Below are 19526 nucleotides of genomic sequence, written 5' to 3'. Positions count from 1 at the left end.
AACCTCAAAGTATTTGTGGGGCTGGGGAGGCGGAAGCGAAATGTCGCGTGGGTTTTAGTTAGGTACGAACACTTGTCCTCAGAAGTCACCTGATAAATTGTCTACCTGGATTTAATCCCGGTATAAATACAGCTGTTTTGTCGAGGCTTTGGAGTGTTGTAGTAGTACATGAGAAAACAGAGAATAGGAACATTTCACAGAGGTCGGAGGTGAAGTTGTGAAGCAGTTTAAGATTGTATTTTAAATGTTGAACAAAAACAATAAAAAAAAACATGGCTGTACAACCGACATTGGCGCCCTCAAGGCCGGGCCATGGCCACCCTACTTCTCCCTCCAGGGAATCATTTTCAATTTATGAACAAAGGCAAAGCGAATCATCTTCTGCAATCAAGTAGAAGCAAATAAATAATACATTTTCTATATTTTTGTTTTGATTTCCGTCACCCAAACGTTTTACTGACTTGGTCACCATCCTGAATTTTTTCTAGGGGTGCTACTGGCACCCAAACGTATCAAAGGAAAGGAAACCAAAATGGGAACTTTTTTTACACAACATTCAAAACACTACTTTGACACTACCCTGAACACAACCTTCCAACTGTGAAACACAGCAGTGGCAGCATCATGAAGCAAAGGATAATTTTTTTCAATAGGGACAGAAGCTGGTCTAAACTGATGAGAACGTAGAGAGCACAAAACTCCGGGATAAAATCTAGTGATCCGTCAGGGCGATGACCCTAAAATATGTGCTAATGGTTTCGAATAACATATATTCATGGTTTAGCATGGCCCTCTCAAAGTCCTCACTCAAATCCAATTGAGAACATGACACAGGACTTGACAACTCACTTCAAAAACCTTTATCCACTGTATGTGAGCTTAAGCTATTTTTGCAAAGAAAAGGCAAAAATTTCAATCTCCTCCAAAGAATGGTAGCTCCTTTTGAAGCTAAAGCAACTCTAAAAGAAAATATGGTCTTTGAAGGGATCGTCTTAAGGGAAGTTGCTAACTGCTGCAAGTTGATAGACCAAATAAAGTTGTTTAATACTTCACAATGTAGGCTAAACTGACCATATTAGTTCACTTAAAAAAAAAATGCAAAGCACAGTAGCACAAGTTTGCAAATGTAGTTCCACAGATTAAGACACTCTCTAGTGCCACCCAGAGGTCACACAGTGGAAGTGAAGAACTGGTACTTGGAACAAAAACGAGCAACGCCGACTGAGGTTTGCTTTATTCATTTATTAGATGTTAAGGAACTCCACAATGAAACAAAATAATTTACTCATGGTGTACATGAAATTAGAACACATCTGTTAGGGTCATAAAGGAAGAGGGAGGGGTTTGGAGGAGCATCTTTCTGGGTGGGAATGAAAAGACGAGGAAAATTCTGATTTTCAGTGTCGTATGGTGTTCTGCAGGCCGACACTTCAGACCAAAGTGTCGGCGAAACTTCGTCAAAAAGTCCAACTCCTTTTAAAACACGTCATACAATCACTGAATAGATTTTCCTGCCAGAGGGATTTTTTCCCCCCTTTCCTTGTTTTAAAACAGCTTATTTAAAAAATGAAAGTTGAGGAGAAAGATGTGATGCAATCCATCCAATGCAAGTGCTTTTTGAGACAGTTTCTCGCACACATTCACACACATGCACACATGACATTCTCTCACCAATTTAAACCTTTAACTAAAATGTGTTTCATCCAACTTAAAGCAATGGAGTGTGACGTTTGCATGCTTTATTTCTCAGAGACATTCCACTGTGTTCTCAGGCGTCCCTCGCTCAAAAGTAGCCCCGCATGCAAAAAAAAAAAAAGAAAGAAAAAAAAAAAAATCAGCTGCATGACTTGTGTCCGTATACTTTAGAATGCTTTTACATGCGCCAACGTATTGCATAGAACTCAGGGCTCCTGAAATTCCCTCCCGCGCCGTTTATGCAATCAATGGCTTCGACTTTTTTTTTTTTTTTTTTGTATTTACTTTTTTCGTAATTAAAACTATAGCTCTACATTAATGACAGTCATTACAGCGGTATGCTTGAAAACAACTTCTGTCACCAATTCCTGCTCAACAAAAAACAAACAAAAAAAAAATACATTAATGCATCACTGCACTATCACAGGTCTGAGTGTAGATTATGCTTATATTAAAAAATTCCTGAGTATCTTTGACTGTTAAGGAAAGGGGACGAGACCCTGAAGTTAAGTTTTGCTTTTTTATTTTCATTTTTAAATTAATTTTTAGTTAAAGTACCACAGGGCTAAACTATCATTGGGTTTAAACAACATTCACACTCAGGAAAGTGGAAGAAACACCATGACGACACGGGGGGAGGATTTTTAGTAGCCTGTTCTTCACTTCTGTGGTACTTGAGACAATTAGTTCACCTTTGTTACTCTTGATCTTCCTGGAAAATAATTTTTGATGAAGAAAAAGAAAACCGCTTTCATTCAATCAGATTTCTTCTCTAAGCCTGGAAAACTTCAGAGGGTTTCTAGATAACAGCTCAAAGGGCGCAGCGGGAGGAGGTGTGGTTCCAAGTTACTGCGCAGAAAGCATTTCTGCTGCCGTTCCCGTTTCTTGGAAGTTAAAACTTTTATTACACTCAGTCTGAACCAGTGTCTTCACAAGTTCTACACCACCACACACAAAACAGATAAGACACAAATCAATATTTCAAAAGATAAACCCAAAAGAAAGATTTAAAAAAAACACCTCACATGGGAAAAACAAAATAAATCCGTAATTTAGAGTACTTCCTCTTTTTTTTTTTGGTTTGACGGTTGCCCGGCCACTTGTTACAACACGGATTGCTTCCTTTGTATCTGCCGTGATGTCGTCCTTTCCTTCCTGCCTTGGGGGGGCTTTGAACTCAAAAGACGTGTTCAAACGTGAGTTTTTTTGTTCTTTTTTTAAACATGTCTACTAATCATTAAATTACAGGTCAGATAATTCTTTAAAAAAAAAAAAACCAACAAAAAAAAAAAAAAACCAAGCTTACGTTAAAGTAAGAACTGTGTTCGGTCATAAATTCTCACTAAAAGTATTTGCAAAAATAATAATGAAAAAAAGAAAACTGAAGCATTTCTGGAGTCTGGCTACAAACTATGTCATAAACGTATCACAGCCAGATTTATTGAACTTCAAAAGATTTTGGAACATTTTAATAGCACCAATGTTTTGTACCATAGAATTCACAAAAAAAATATATATTAGAAAAATGTTTCAGCTGCAACTCAGATGTCTGTAGAGATGGCTGCAATTGGGCCACCTTATGTAGGATCTTTAGCTCAAAACCTTTTTTTTTTTCTTTTTTTAATATGTAGATTATTTTTAAACCAATTTTGTGTACAGCATTGCAATTTGTAGGAGACCATTGGTATTGTTCCCCCAACAAAACATTAATTTATGGTTATTTTTATGTTTCAAAGATTTTTTTTAACCTCACAAACCACACTATATCTACAACTAGCTCTTTAAAAGACTATCACCATTCAAAACAAACAAACAAAAAAAAACTCAGACAACTTTTCACACACAGGGAAGTTGAGGATATTTAGAAGAAAGCTGAGCACATTCTCTACTTCGCATTCAGAAAGTTGCACAATCAAGATAAATTAAACTCTCAAATCCGACACAGGAGTCAAATAAAAGAAAAATCTTCACATCCTTGTATTTTCTTTCCGAATCCAACGTGGAGAAAGTAGAGAATGTGGCAGCAGTTGTTTCACAAAACATCTGTTTCAACTAGAAAAAAAATATAAACAGGAGTGAGTCTGCCTGGACGAACAAAAACATGCACAACCATTCAGACGGCACCGACCACCAGAAACCTTGGTTCGCTCTCAAAAAAAATGGTGGGAACGGAATTGGACGAGGATAGAACAAAACAAAAAAAAAAAGAAAGAAAGAAAAGAGAAAAAGACAAATAGAAGCATCTCTACAAGCAAACTGTGAGATTTGAAAAAGGACTGGTGTGCAGAATAATCATTGCATCACTCAAAGACAGAACTTTTTTTTATAGCTTTTTTTTTCCCACTCTTTTTGTTGATCTGATTGTTGATTACACAAGGTTGTTGTTTTAACGTTAGTAAATGAAAAGCCAACAGGGTTATGTGTTGGGATGGGGAGGTTTTGTAGAGGGAGTCTCAGAAAAAGTTAGCCTACGTTAGGTTTTCCTGAATCTTTTGCTGGTAGAGGTCCAGTCCCAAGACCAGAGAAAGTTCTCCTCTCGGTGACAGGTGTCCTCCGCAAAACTGGAGAAGTCAAATGTTGCTGCTCCCTGGGGAAGGGAAAAAAAGAAAAATAAGAGGCAGAATAGAAAAAGTTAAAAACATTATGACCGTCTTCAAAAAGATACAGCAAATGAGGTTGTTAGATTTCAATTTTTTTGATGGACTAAAAAGAGTGTCTCCCATGAATAAAGAGCTGAAGATTTTTTTTTCTAAGAACAGTATAGTAAATATTATATAACATATATTACATATCATATAACACCAGTTTGTTTCATTGAACTACTAAATTTATGGCCTCCGTTTCATAGTTCTAGTACTTATTCCAAGGTATTATCTTTAAATTCACAGTGGTTCACTGAGATCATTCTTCACTTCCTCGTTGTAAAACTACAGAATGCAGTGAGACATATACTCCACCAGATGGCACTGTGGAGCAGAATCTTCAATTAAGTCTAAGTCTAGAATTTTCAATATTAAAATATTCTTGTTTGAGCTTGATATTTGACAGACAGCTGACAAAGTCCTCGACAAAGTCCTCATTCAGAAGCCTTCGAACTTGTAGTTTACAAATATGAGTCCATATCATAAATGGAATAGAAAGGTGCATTAAAATGAAAAACTTTGACACTTGAGACTTCAGCAAACACAAATGGAAGAGAAGTGGATGAAATGGACAACATTCAAGACAAAAGACAGCAACAAAAATAAAGAACTAGACAAACTAGATAGGACCAAGGTCAAATAGAGGAACAGCTCAAAGGCTAAAGTTTTCTGTTATGTTGATTGTAAAGTGTTCATGTATATTGTATAAGTAAACAAAAGTGAAAAATACTAATTAAAAAGTTCAATGATTAAAAAAAAACAAAAAAAACTTTGACATTTGTTTAAAATTGTATTTCAATGTTGGGAGAAAACCATCAGTTTAAAGCTTCTACAACTTTCTGGTGCTTAAAAAAACATTTTGGTGACAGCAAAGCTTAAATATCTTCAATATGATGTCAAGCGAAAGTGAGTTTAGGAAAGACGTGCCAGACATAATAGCCAAGCAATAAGTTTTTAACCCCTAAATGGTTAAAAAAACAAAACAAAAAAAAAACAGTTTTGAAGTGCTACAAAAAATGACACTTCATATTTTCTGCAGCTGTTATATTTTTACCCACATAAGACTCCACGTCTGAGATTATTTTCAAAATCCCTGAAAGATTAAAACTTTTTTGTGCTGCACTAAACTTCATGCCTTTCACTACAGCTTAGAAAACAACAGAGTAAGAAAATTCTATGGACTAAATGGTTTTTAGCCACCATTATACTAACTGGTTAATTTTAAACAAAATTTATGCAAACAAAATGAAAAAAATAAGTATTTGGAGCATGTTCCTCTTCAACAAATAGCCTGAAGACTGACTACTTTAAAATAATAATAATAATATTAATAATAATGTTTTTAGTCAGGTCACTTTCACAGGCCAACTCTTACTTTATTCACTACTACATTGGTTGCTATGAATATGTGATTCATTCAGTTGTTCAGTTGTACCACTGAATGCAATACCTACATAAAGGAAAGACCACAGATAAAATACAACAAAAATTCGGGAACAACTGGCTGAAGTTTAGAGTTAATATGATAGAAAAAGCCCACTTTGAAATCTGGACTTACCTGTACACTGAGAACCAGGGAAAAGGGGGGAACAAATTGTGTTCTGCCACCAGAACTCATCTTGCTGGCTGCCAATTCCTCCCTGACCACTTCTATTTAACAGAGGGAACTAGAAACAAAAAATAGGAAACATTCGATCAATGTTTCTGTGAAATTCACAACTGCAACAATTTGTGAACCTTCAATACCTCTTGCATGTCGCCAACATAGTCATAAGCGATCCCGTACTTGGGGGTCTGACCTGGTGAACATAAGTCGGGCTGCTTTTCCTCTGCAGATTCTTCTTGTTGAATCTGGCCCACATCCACCTGTTCGCCTGCGCTCGGCACGTCTGCCACTGTTGTTTTGCAGCTCAAGCCGCTCTCTTGCTCGGCAATTGGCAGAAGGGTACTTGAGCCCTCCTGCGAATCCAGAGAGGTCTGGGCACTCTTCTCCATGCCAGACTTCTTTAATCTTGGTAAAAATTTACCAGATTCCAGTTCTGACTTCCCATAATAAGGTCCCTCGCATTCGGCATCCTCCTCCAGAGGTTTGAGGTCAGCCTGAGGATCGTCAAACACGTCCACCGGCGCCGCAATGGGAAAACTCATCTCCTCTTTGTCGGTCTCGGCCTCCGAATCGCTAACACCTCCAGGAGACAGCTCCGAGGCCGATATTGGCCGGAAATGAGTCCTGGGTGAAATGCGGATGGCTCTGTACTGCGTCCGGTTGATGCCGTAAATTCGAGTGTGGAAGGCTTCGCTCTCTGAATCCGAGCAAAGAATAGATTTGGGCTTGAACCCCGGACTGAAAGAAGCCATGTCCTCAGGCTCCAAGGAACACTCGACATGGAGAACCTGAGAGAAGGGATTGTTCAGGTTGAAGGATGCAAACGGGTACTCTAGACCTTGCTCCTCTTTATGCAAGCCCCCGTATGATCCGAGCAAATCTTCATGGAAGATCAGAGAAAATCCCTTATTCAATCCGTCTCCACCTCCTTTAATGGCCTGGTCGCTCTGCCCAAAGGAAACGAGGGGCCTCCATAGGGGCCGGTGCCCAGGGGCGAAGCGGCTGCCCGTGTTCATGAATACATCTCTGCCCGTGATGGTCAGCATGTCGGAGCTGGACGCGGAAGCAGCAGCGGCGGCGCACTGTAGCAAGCTATCTTGAGTATCGCTCGGCGGCACGACTGCCCAGTTTTTATCACCGCTTAGTGTTTTCAACTCTCCATACACTCCTCCGAGGATGAACGATGTACTTTCCTTGTCGGAGTTCAAGTCCCAGGGCTTGGACGGAGTCATGTAATCCCCAGCGGCGTCCAGTTTGGAGAGTTTGTTTTTGGCCAAGTTTTGTTCTTCCTTCTTGCCATCCCAAAGGCGATACTCAGATCGCTGCACAGCCTTTTTCTGAGGTCCCTGAACTGAGACTCCTTTAGTCTGGACCTCTACACACCGGCAACAGCAAGTGCCCGAATCATCGGGGAAGAGCCCCTTATCTGGCTTGTCTGCCCCATGCTTTGAGGTGGCAAATTTCCCGTCTCCTATGGCGGTCCAAATGTCTTTTATAATCCCTGAGCTGTATTCGTCACTCTGTTGGTTCACGTTGTCTGAAAACACATCTGTGCTGTACGGTTTGCTCTCATCCCTTTCTAGCGGTATGCCACAAATGGACTCTAATTTAGATTTTTTGGTAAAGGTCTGATTGGGTGCTGTGCTGATGCTGACTTTTTCACACTTTTGGCCCGAGTCCTCCTGCAAAAACTCCAATATTTCATCTTCTAGATATGTACCCGAAAGAGGAGGAGGGATGACTCGGTCCGGTTCGTCTCTGCCAAACGGAGCAGCGTCCTCTGCCAGAGCATTGCCCTGCTCGTTGTCCGACCGAGTCTCCTCTGAATGCGACCATGGGCTGCAAGTTCGCGTCGATAGGTTCGAACAGTGTTCCGTTTCGTCAAAGGCACTATTTTTGGTCCATATTAGCAAGCGGGACTGCTTATTAGAATGCGGGTCAAGACAGCTACTAGAATTGGTGTTGTTTTCGTGACTGACAGAAAGCGAATCTCGGGGGAAGGGAAAAGTGGCGCCATCACACTGCACCTCGAAAAGGGAGAAGCAGGATGAATCCAAAGCAGATGCTTCACTGGGAGCTTCAGGAACGGCCGGTTCTTCTATTGATCTGGATAGCTTGCTCAGAGTTAGCGACACGCTATCCAGCAACGGAGAGAGCCGGACGGGAGAGTCTCCAAGGAAGCTTTCCCCATCTATGTCTTCAGAAGAAGACGGTGAGTAACAACCCCATACATGTACCAAGTTTTCAAAATCCTCCATTAAGAACCCAACAGTTCCCGAAGCTTCCTGTGAGTCTGCCTGTATTGCACTTTTCCCTTGCTGCTCAAGGCCATCTAACACTAAACAGCATTCTGCCTCATTGTCTCCTTGCTCTTTGCTTTTCTGTCGAATCAGGCTCAAGATCCGACTCTCTTGTATCGTGTCTGAGGCACTAGTATCCAATATGGATTGATAAATATCGACTTCATAGAAGTCTGTGAATTCAGACAGATGCTTGTCATCTAAATTTCTACTATCTTCTGGCTGAGGGCCGCGCAAAGTGTCAGTGAGGTCGGCGGGTTCGTTGTCCGCGTCGCCAGGCGCTTCCACGAAGTGCCCGTCCACAAATGAGCCTGCTGGTAGATAGGCTCGCTGGTAGCTCTCACTGGCAATGCAGATTCCCTGGATTTTTTCGGGCAGCCTTTCCATTTCCGCAGAAAAGCCGGAGCCATCCGGAGAGCCCACCTTGTTGCGATACTTCGTTTCAAGCTTACTTTGACAGCTGCTGAATGGTACAAAGTACTCCGTGATGGGCTCGGTGTACCACAGGGGCTCCTCCTTGTACTCTTTTTTGTTTCTGGCTTCAACTGCAGACTCCCTCGCTTCCAGCCAGCCCAGCTCTTTACGAATCTCCTTCAACGGTCTCTTCCCCTTCTTATAAAGCTGTGGTTGTTTAGCAGCGCTGCCAGTCGCGCCGCCACCACTCGCTCCTACGTTTCTTCTTTCCTCCTTATCAATCACCTTCATCTGCAGCTTCACCTGCCCGTTGTTGCGTGTCCTCTTGTTCTTGGCAGCCTCCCTGGATTTGTGCCTTACTCTAACTGTTTTGCTTCTGGATGACTTTGTGTCACCCTGGTTCCCGCTGGAGCTCGACCCTGCCTCACTAGAACCAGAAGACCAGGATCTGGGTCGATATTTGCCCTCAGATCTGTGTCTGATCTGTCTCTTAAAGTGGCTGATGGTCTTCTCCTCTGCTGCTGCGCCACCATGGCATCGGTTTTCCTTCTCTTTCTTGCTTCGTCGTTGCTGGCCTTTCTCGCTGGTCACAGTAGGGATGGTACCACACGCCTCAAGGTGTCGCTCTTTTGCAGCCTCACCGTCACTGTTGCAGTCTTTGGGGGAAGAGGTGTCTGTGCTGGTTTGTGGAGCTGCAGAGGATGATGAACTGGAGTATGTGCAGGCCTTGGCCTTGTTCCACACCGTCATGATCTCTTGGAGACAAACAGGTTTCTCTGACAAAGGAGGAAAGGCTTCATAGTACCTGCAGTCATACCCAAAAAAAAAAAGGAAAGGGAGATTTAATTGCAATCAGAGTAGCTTTTATTAACTTGTGACAAACTATACAAAGGATAATAGAAGACCAAAAAGCTGAACAAATATAATTAAACTACAAGAAAATGTACAACTATCAAGATGCTGCTCCACTTATGAAAAGCAATGTTAAAAAATTACATCTGCCTACACATTTATGCCAAATTAACTATGCTTCATTGTCTTTCCAATGGAATCTCTTTTTAATGAGATTTACATTGAATCAACTCTGCAGTTGTGTAACATACTGACAGATGAGTTCAAGATCAAATCTATTTTAAAGGATTTTGAAGAGAAGATCCAAAGATCCAAGTTCAAAAATCTATTCAGCATCCAAATTTCTTTATTCACTCATAATGAGACAATGGGAAAAAAATGTGTAAGAATTCAGTGTTCATCTGTAAGAAACTCAGAATGTCAATATGAGAAAATACATCGACTGTATTCATTAAATGAATTTGCTGTTTATGAAGATTTAATTTATGTAAAAATAAATTACAATCAGACTTCAAACTTACATTTCCACCTGGTCCTTAGAAGAAGGCGAATCGGCACGTTCTGGTGACTGACAGCCATCAGATTTCTTTTGAATGCGTTTCTCTTCTGGAAAATTATTTTCAAAAAAAAAAAAAAAAAAAAAAAAAACATCTTACTAAGGTTACCATTTGTGACTTTTTCTTCATCAAAACAACAGCAAAGACAGCTGACCAGGAGAAAAATATAAGTATCAAACCTTTCTGTTTGTTTTGGATGTCCTTAAGTTTAGAGCAAAGCTCTTCAACCAGACTCTCAATTCCAGAGTTCTGCACAGAAGACAAAAACAAGAGGAATATCTGAGATTCACATCTTTCCAGGTAACCAACTAACAGTATGTAGCTACTGAAACTAAATGCTTTGTTTCTGTTACATATTGCACACTGTGTATATATATGGTCAAATTTGCCACATCTCAACTATTAAAGACATGTTCCAGAAAATAAAATGACTGCAGTCTGTTTGCAAGTTGTAGTTGATCTGGCAAACTACTTTGAAACAGCAGAGGGAACAAATGGCATGCACTCCGCTAGGATTGCATGTCATTTGAGTTTTGAGTAGGTACCAGCAGGGACGCTCTTTCCACTCAGGAATAGGAGAGAATGCATGCTGATCATGGAAAATAGCCTAACTTCCCATCATCAAAAGTCCTTTTTAAAATATTTTTTTTCCCAAAAGCAAAATGACTGCGTTAAAGTTTCTTAATTTTTCTTTCCAATGATACCCACTTTATGTATCTTGAAGCAAATAAAACACTTGAATTTTCCCAGTAGTTTTTAGAAATGTTTTTAAAAGCCTCCTTAGAATGCATTATTTATGCAAATTCAAACGCCCCTCCTGACACCGCGCTGACACATTGTCCAAGAAAATCTGTTGGGCTTCGAGAACAAATGACAAAATGAGCCAAGAGTGATATCATATTAAACCTTAAACTATATGCTTTCTAGGCATACCCGGTTTGTCAAAGGTTATTTTTTTAGCTTTTTTGTAAATCATAAAAGTATCAAAACCTCCAAACAGATCGTCAAGAAGTGAATAAATTATACAAAATAAACTCCACAAAATGGGTCTCAAAATAAAGATTAATTTGTGAGCTTTAATATTATATTGGTGCCAAACCTGTAGGATCAATGTGTGTGACGCCCCACGCATATCAACACACGAATGGACCTCCCCTGATTTGCCCCTTCTAGCTTTTGCAGCATGATGAAGTCACTGTATCTATACCAAAATAATAAATTCTGGACACTTTTTATAAAAAAAGTTATATTTTCTATAACACTTTTTCAGCTGGTGGGTAGTAGGGAATTTTCACACAAAAAAAATAAATAGAAATCTAAAAAAACAATCTATTTTCTGCCAGCAATATAAAACAGAAACTACTAATGATAGCTATAAATAAATGTCTGCAATGTTGAAATTTGTTTTATTTTTCAAAAGGACAATTTTTAAATAATTTAAATTTTTAAAGTATTTATACTGTATTATACAAAGTATTTATACTGTGCATTTTTATGTTTTGCAATATGATTTATGTATATATATATATATATATATATATATATACACACACACACACACACACACACACACGCGCGCGCGTGTAGTTTTAGAGACTTTATGTTGCAGATAAACATTTCTGTTTTTCTCTTTTAAAGAGCTAAATATAATTGAGATGTTTGCTACCTTCAACAAAAAGGTTTAAGTCTATCTAAGCAATGCAGCCAGTTTCGCTAGTTTTGATTTCGAAGGCATAACGAGGCAGTTTATCATGATTCAGCCAAAGTAATGAAATAATGAATTGCAGTCTGATTTTTATTGTTACTGTGTTTCTTTCTATTGAGCAGTGAAAGTAAATAAAAGCTTTACATGTCTTTTGCTTCAAATTTTTCCTTAGGGTTTGTTGTTAGTGCTGCAGAGCCACAGCAACAGCTCTCTGAGCTGTTCAGAGCTGATGTTGCTCCTCCGACACTTTGGACTGAACCATTGTTCCAACAATGACTGGGGTGGACCTACAAATTCATTCTTATTTTTTTCTTTGATGAATGGTGGATTTACTTTGTTCCTTTCGCATTTTTATATTCATATTGTGTAATTACAAAGGTTATTTTTATGATTTTTGCAGGGGGGCAAATAAGGTTAAAATATTTTCATATTGTAATTAAATCATATTTTTTCCTCTTAACTAAAAAGAACTATGTGCTTTCATAAAATGTTGTAGCAATATCAAAAACAGTATTTTTTTTTTTTAGCATCGGCACAGAATTTGAAATTTGAGCACTCTACATTCACTACAGAAAGGCCAATTCGCTTTTTTTTTTCAGTCAAGTCAGATAAGATGACTAATGCTGAGGAAAGAATGCTTGTACTAACAAAGTAATGAAAGGCCAGCGGCTACGACTGCAGCCAGCTGATTTGTGACACTATAGGCATGCTCATTTAACAGGAGCGGACATATCCTTCCAAAAATAAAGAAAGCAGCAACACAGTGAGTTTCATGCACTGCTTTCATCAGCTAACATTTACTGCAAACACATCCTTGTAATTTACTGCCTTCTTAAATTAAGCGACAACGTGAATTACTTCATTTACAAACTCAGGGTTTGTAATCAACAAAAACCACAAAGCAGCTGCTCTTGTTTCCAACCCGACCGATTCCTGCTGCACTCCGGCCTGGTCCGAAATAGAAAGTGTTGCTGTAGCGCTTCGCTCCGGCCCTTTTATTTCCTCCTGCATAGCTGCTAATGCCGGTCAGCTGACAGCCAGCCGGCTTTGCTGCAATCACATGCAGCGCTTGCTGCTTAAGAAAACAGAGCACAGAGTCCGGCCCCCAGAGAGGAGCGTGACACCGCTCCCGTGTTGCAGACCTTTCTCTCCAGCTTCGACTAAAGCAAACCGCCGTTTAGTCATGAAAACAACATTTCTGTTTCCTTTTTTGCACAGAAACAAAAGCGTGTTTTTCTGCCGGGTTGTACTAAATGTTTTCTTGTGTTCCTTCTGGTCTTCATTAATTCTAAAACTGAAAAACTGAAAGCTGGAGTGCTGACCTGATGATTAAAAAAAAGCTACAGCCACTTGGCCAAATAAGGTGACGACATTTTCAGTCTAGATCTTCCCTTTTTCAATGCTCTGGCTTCCCTCTTTGACCCAGCTTTGTTCATTGCTTCTCTGCTGTGACTCATGCAATTAACATCCGCCTGACTTCACCTAAATAACAATGACCAATATAGTCAATTCTTAAAGCACACAGTGCCTAGTAAATGTGTTCATTTAAAATTTTGAATTTTGTCAGAGTGTGAACAGAGAGCAGTGAATTTTATGTGGAATCAACACAAAAACTGCACCATTCTGAAGCGGGGCGGGAATATTCATGGTTTTATTTATGTTTATTCAACAGAGAAATCTATAAATCTCATTTATACTCAGCAGCATTTTTTATTATTACTTAATTATGTTTTAGAAACCTTTATTCTTATTTATTTTTAATTAGTTATTTTAATCTTTTTTTAAATTTTTGGCCCCTTCTCTGTGACTTTTACAAACCCAAAAAAATATATTTCTAATATGAAATTGTAATTTCAAGATCTTTTCCATAAGTTTTTCTGCAAAACCTGTTTTTAATATCTACTGGAGACTTTTAAAGTAACTAGATTCTAACTATGCTACTAATCTTTCTTCATTATCAATATTTATCGAAAAGTCTCGCATCATTCTACAAAACTGTTTTACTCCCCTCTTGTAGTTGATTAATTTTATTCTAAAATCTGAAAACAGAAATAAATGTTAGTTTAATGTTGTTAAAACATTTATGTAGCACATATGTAGAACATTTTTGCAGCTCTTGGCAAATTTTATTTTGTAGCAGTAGAGGGAAAGGGTTGAGACCCCTGCTTTACACTAATCCTACACTTTTCCTGGTTGGTTCCTTGGTCATTATTGTAATTAATACTCTCCAACAGAGAACATCTGTACCCAAACTGACACAAAAGATCAACTTCTTATATCGCGTTTGACTTTTGAAGGTTGCAATGGATTTTATTTATCAGAGTAAATAGGGTAAAATAATAAAGCGCACTCATATTAGTCTGGGGGGTTTTTTAACTAAAGAACTGAAAGCTTCCTTCCACTGCACAACTACACACTATTTTCTGCAGGTCTATTATTATAACATAAAATATGAAAATGTTACAGGGATGTGAATACCTGAAAACATACAAAGCACAGTTTTTATTAAAAGGTTAGGTCATTGCTAAAGGCAGAGTTCAGTGTGGATTTTCCTCAGCCAAGATTAGAGATTATTTCAAATCTTTCAGAAACTTAACACCCAAGTTGACTAACAGCAGCTGATAACCACAGGATTTCAACCGCTGAGTAGAACAGAGCTTACTTCATCAGATGCAGAGCGAAGGCATTGCACGGCGGCTTGCTTCTTTATCTCCTCTAGACTCAGGTCGGTCCCTCCTTTCTTCTTGCCCTTGCCCCACTTCTTCCCAGCTCCTTTCTCCCATCCCAGGAAGATGTCATTCTCCTAGAAAAAAGAAAAAAAAAAGAATGAACAATAAAAATCGCTTATGAGACAATTCAGAAACAGAAACAATGGCTTTTAGGGTTTCTCTTCTTTGGTTGGACGAAACGAGAGCCCACCTGGTCCTGCAGGTCGTAGTCGTAGCTATCGTGCAGGAGAAGGCTCAGGACGTAGCGGGTGTAGATCATGGCGTCGATCCCACACTTCTCGAGCTCCTGGCCGAGCCAGCTCTGCACCGGCCCCAGCGACTGGAGCAAGGACATCTCTGAAGCGGGCAGGGGGAAGGGGCAGGAGAGGTTCTCAGGAGGAGCAGGACCGTCTGAATCGGTGCTCACGGGACGCATGGGACCTCAGGTGTAAGCCATCTTCAGGCAGAGCAGCCTCATAGCAGGAAGCTAGCGAAGGCGAAAAGGGATGAGGCGGTGCCGATCTGGACGATGAGGTGAGGGTGGGGGGGGTCACTCCAGCAGGATGTACTTAAGGGGTTCTACATGGGGATGCATGTAGGATGTTTTTTTATTGCTTTAAGCAAAAAAAACAAAAAGAAAACAGAAAATAAAAAGGAAAGGTGATTTTACTGGCGAGGCATGGCTGCTGAAAGCTCCCGGCCGCTGAGCAAAACACAAGACGTGTTTCTGTCTCAGGCAGAGCGGTCCATGGTGGGACTGGGTCTTACTGCACCGGCACGATCTGGAAGACAAAACCAGCCTGAGTGAGTTTTTATGCAGAATAAAGAAAATGCAGCCTGTTTACATCTCAAAATATTCAAGTATCGAGAATACATCTTCACAGTTTACGGTTAAAATGCGAGTGATTATAGGGCTGGGCGATACGGACTTAAAGTTTTATTACAATACTTTCCGGTCACAATAAAAGTGACAATAACAGCTATTTGTTACTTCGTTTTTATGTAACTGTATGACTGTGAGTCACAGCAAATATAGCTCCACAACCTCAAATAGAGCTTTGGAAAAACATTTTCTTTGCGTTGCTCTTCTTTAGGACATCAGTCACAAAGACATGGGATTTGTTTCACTAAGCTGCAAACGGTAAATGGATTTTCAAATTTATTGGTACTTATTGATGCTTTCATTCAGCAAATGATAGAGAAAATAATAAAACTATCAATCACTGATAAGGACGTTGTGGGTTTGGTTTTTAAACATTGTGAATTGAAATTTACTGAATCAGAATCAACATTTGAGGTTACAGACATGAACACAGCTTAAATTGATTGATTCCTTCATTTTCTACTAGATTTAAAACTAATATGCCTATCAAGGCTCCTCCAGAGCTTCCTTTATTAGTCCTTTAAAATATGAACTCGGATAAAATCAGAATTGGCTCATTAAACTTATAAAAAAAAAAAAAAAAAAAAAAAAAAAAGCAGAAATGTAAATAAAGGCAAAACAAAAACTGTGTCAGAACTATATGAACTATATACAAGGACATATAATCTATTGTCCTTGTAGATTATATATGTGTAATCTACAAGGGCAATTCTAGCCAGCTAAAGTAATTAATTTATGCTACAGAGACCATTATTATGACAGTAATAATAGTTACAGAAGTTAGAAATAATCCTTGATTATAATATAACTTGTGCGTAAATAATGTTAAAGTCCCACACTAGCCTGTCCTTACTCGAAGATAGAAACAGTTCCAGTGAGGTCTGTTTTGAAATTCATGAATTAAAGTAAAAAAATAATAAGAATAACCCTCGAACACATTTACTTCGACTTATATCCATTCTCAAAACGGTAAAGAGCATGACAAAACGCGTTGTCCTGGATCACCGCCGCCGCTGTGAGCCACTTTTGACAGCTGGGGGAGAGAGGGAGGAGGGAGAAAGGGGGTGGAAGTGGGCAGGGAAAACAGAAAGCATGCCTTTCAGATGGCGAAACTGCGGGTTCGGACACCGACGACGTGAAGAGCAAATGGAGGCTGTGGAAATTTGATTGGCTGATCCGGGCGTCATTCAGCGGTGGCATTTACAGAGTCACCGGTCGGAGACGTCAAAAGGGCAAGATAAGGAGCTTTGCTGTGCGCTACCACACGACTTGAGCGATCCGCACCCTTATGTACAATAACACTGAGTCACAGGCATACTGAGGGAGAACAGCTGAGAGGTTAACGAGCCCGGCCGGTACGGCGGTTTCTAAATATGGCTGACCGTTGTCTAGAAGCCAGCAGTTCTCTTGTACGCGCATTAGCCCCGGCTGCCAGTTTCTGTCTGGGCTGTCAACATACTAACTTCATTCAGCAAGTCAAACTTACGGCCGTTCTCTGTATAGAACATGCACTTAATTAGAATAAAATCTTTCCCAAGACACTTTGTAATTTATAAGTTTTCGCAAACAAACGTGTGAAGCATGAGAAGCTAAAAAGAAGTAGCACTACAATAATATGTTTAAAAAGGTTTCGGCTGTACATGGCGTTACATACCGGCAGTTCGTAGCAAAAAAAATTAATAAATAAATACTGCGCTGTTATTGAGGCAAGCTTCCTCGCTGCGTGGAATAACATTAGGTACCAGTACAGCTATTTAACAAACACCCGGCGATAGTGACTTCTGCTATTAAATGGCGATATTTACGTCGCTTTGCAGTCAAACCGCAAGGTTAGCTGGACCACCGACCTTTAGCTCATGTTAGCCAAGTTAGCTACCTGGAGCTCCACGTATTCTGTCACAAACATATCTCTCTTTTAATCATATGGCATACGTATATTACCCCAGCATACTTTTAGGCGTTTGCGTTTAATGACGCTGTTGCCGTATGCCTGCCATTAAGAACAGAACACTTTGTTACGGGCAGGTGAAGGGAGGTTGGGCTCAGTGGTGGCGTTATACTGCTTTTATGGCTTTCCATTAAAATGACGACAAATACGTCAAATATTAGGCTGAATTTGTAGTCGAAAAGAACCGGGCTTTAAATATCTAAATGCCAACAACAGAAGTAAATGCGTCCAAAGAGGCTGGAACCATTTAAAAGCTAACGTTAGCTTTCACGTAGCTACGCTTGTTATTGTGACCGAGGGGGAGGAACAGCGGCTGCACGGCACCAGAGGACTGTCAGACGTTTTTTTCCCCTCAACAAATGTGCGCCATATCGTCATAAGGCGAAGGAGTTAGCAAACTTAACATTATTCACAAAGCGGGAGCAAGAGAAGCTCAACATGTAAAGAACACCATTGGAGACGGTTTACTCACCTGCCGTGGCCTGAAGTAAAGAAGCAGCGAAAGGGGAGCGGCTAGTTCTCTCCCGCTGCCGTTCCGAGCTCGAGCTCTGGAATCTGCTGCGGTAGCAGCGCGTATCATGGACGCCAACAGAAATGGCGCTGTTTTCGCATCTAGCGCTTCTTCACCAAAGCGCTAGCGAAACTGGCGACATTCGGGCTCCCGTCCAGGAAGGTCATTCGTCGATGACGGGGGATACGCGGAACCACAATGTCCACCGTCAACGAGCCAGTTTCATTCACATACGACTATTGAATGCGCCACCCTCCGCGTTCGTATCTAGGCAACAAGGCAAACCTCTACTATCCCGCTGCGGTAGGTTTGATTCCTCCGCCTGGAGTATTGCATCAGAAGTCTAACTAGTACTCCCACAGTTTGCGCTCACACAAAGTGAAATTGAAAGACACTGAGCAATACTGAATGCAGAGATTGAGCTGTACAATAAATACTTCAATCATTGTAACCAATGTTGATATTCACAATTTTACAATTGGATTATTCTATCTACATTTGACAATATTTAAAGCGCCCTGTAAAAGTATCAATACCCTTAAGATTTTTCAGCCTCAATATATTCTAATATAATTTGCAGTAGACAAAATAGCACCTTACAGGAAGAAATATAATAATTTGTAAGTTAATGTTTGTTTTTTGTTTTTTAAATTCAAATTTGTCAAACATGGTATTTGTTTCTTTCAGCCCCCTTTACTCTGAAATTCCTAAATAAAATTTGTTGCAACCAACTGCATCCAGGTCACCTAGTAAGTCAGTATAAATCTACCTGTCACGGCCACAGACATTAAGTTTGACACAAATCCTAAAGTATCAGCTGGAATGTCTATACACTTTTACACAACCAGATTTCTGCAGCTTTCTTACAATTTTACCCCCTTTTCATTTAAATAGTAGAGAATATATGTCAGATTGCACATTTCAATGCATCACAAAAACGGACACCTTAGAATGGGTCTGTAAACGTATTTTTTATTTTTTATATCCATGTACTTTTTTTCATTTTTAAAAATAAGAACAACAATAAAAAGCATGTGTATATCAACAGGTAAAGTGACTTTGTGTAACAGTGTTGCTAAGGAACTAGCAAGCATAGTACAAGAATAAATATATTCAATAAAAGGTACAGAATGATATTTTTAAATAGCTATATGGAAGATGAGTGATATACAGAAACAGTAAAATAATATGGGATGTTTTTAGATGATTCAGTTAAATATAGTATAAAAAAGATAAAAAATCAGCACAAAAACCTAAAAGTTAAAAACCTTCTGTACATACATCCAGTTCTTACTGGTTAACTACCTTATAAGAACATCAACACACAACCTACACACGTTGAAAGTTAAAATAATAATAATAATAAAAAAAATAATCCTCAGGAAAGTAAATAAAAAGCAAGTTTTCTATTTAAGATATTGATATAATGTATACGGTCACATCTATTTTTGACATATGGACACAATGAAGAATAATTTAAAACGACTGATCCCTGTATTGCATGTGTATGTGGATTTTTCTTTAAAAAAAATGATTATTGATTTTTTTCTAAACAAATGAAGAAAGTCAGTCTGTATTGGGGGATTCTCCAGAGACTGACCCTCTTCCATAAATCAAAGGTGTGTAATGTGAGGCCTGAGTTGGAGCCTATTGCCCAGCTGTCTGCACCACTGTCCAGATAACATAAAAACACTGCCTCCTTGTT

General features: G+C 39.5%; 1 protein-coding gene across 2 annotated transcripts; it reads right to left on the bottom strand.

Annotated features, from left to right (window-relative positions):
- Positions 1-1222: 1222 nt before the first annotated feature.
- On the bottom strand, positions 1223-18121 carry kiaa0232 (KIAA0232 ortholog). 2 transcript variants are annotated; one of them, XM_044098025.1, is made up of 9 exons: positions 17783-18121; positions 15150-15261; positions 14691-15058; positions 14434-14574; positions 10246-10315; positions 10031-10115; positions 6084-9462; positions 5896-6004; positions 1223-4282 (listed from the first exon to the last, which is right to left on the bottom strand). In XM_044098025.1, exons 3-9 carry the CDS (start codon positions 14913-14915, stop codon positions 4266-4268), a joined length of 4026 nt encoding a protein of 1341 aa, XP_043953960.1. In that variant the 5' UTR covers positions 14916-15058; positions 15150-15261; positions 17783-18121; the 3' UTR covers positions 1223-4265. The 2 variants fall into 2 exon arrangements, with proteins under 2 accessions (XP_043953960.1, XP_043953959.1); XM_044098024.1 differs by having other exon boundaries at positions 14691-15261.
- Between the last annotated feature and the right edge of the window lie 1405 nt (positions 18122-19526).

This window comes from Gambusia affinis, linkage group LG18 (genome assembly GCF_019740435.1).
Source record: "Gambusia affinis linkage group LG18, SWU_Gaff_1.0, whole genome shotgun sequence".
NCBI lineage: Eukaryota > Metazoa > Chordata > Actinopteri > Cyprinodontiformes > Poeciliidae > Gambusia > Gambusia affinis.
The sequence above is the reverse complement of the archived record's forward strand: the minus strand, read 5'-3'. Positions and strand labels throughout refer to the sequence as shown.

Bases quoted from the DNA above. Each gene is read 5' to 3' on its own strand.
- kiaa0232 (XM_044098024.1), bottom strand. From the start codon at position 14,915: ATGCGTCCCGTGAGCACCGATTCAGACGGTCCTGCTCCTCCTGAGAAC. The intron at 10,116-10,245 runs GTTTGATACTTA...ATAATTTTCCAG, and splicing joins CATCCAAAACAAACAGAAAG to AAGAGAAACGCATTCAAAAG. The intron at 9,463-10,030 runs GTAAGTTTGAAG...GTATGACTGCAG, and splicing joins TCTAAGGACCAGGTGGAAAT to GTACTATGAAGCCTTTCCTC.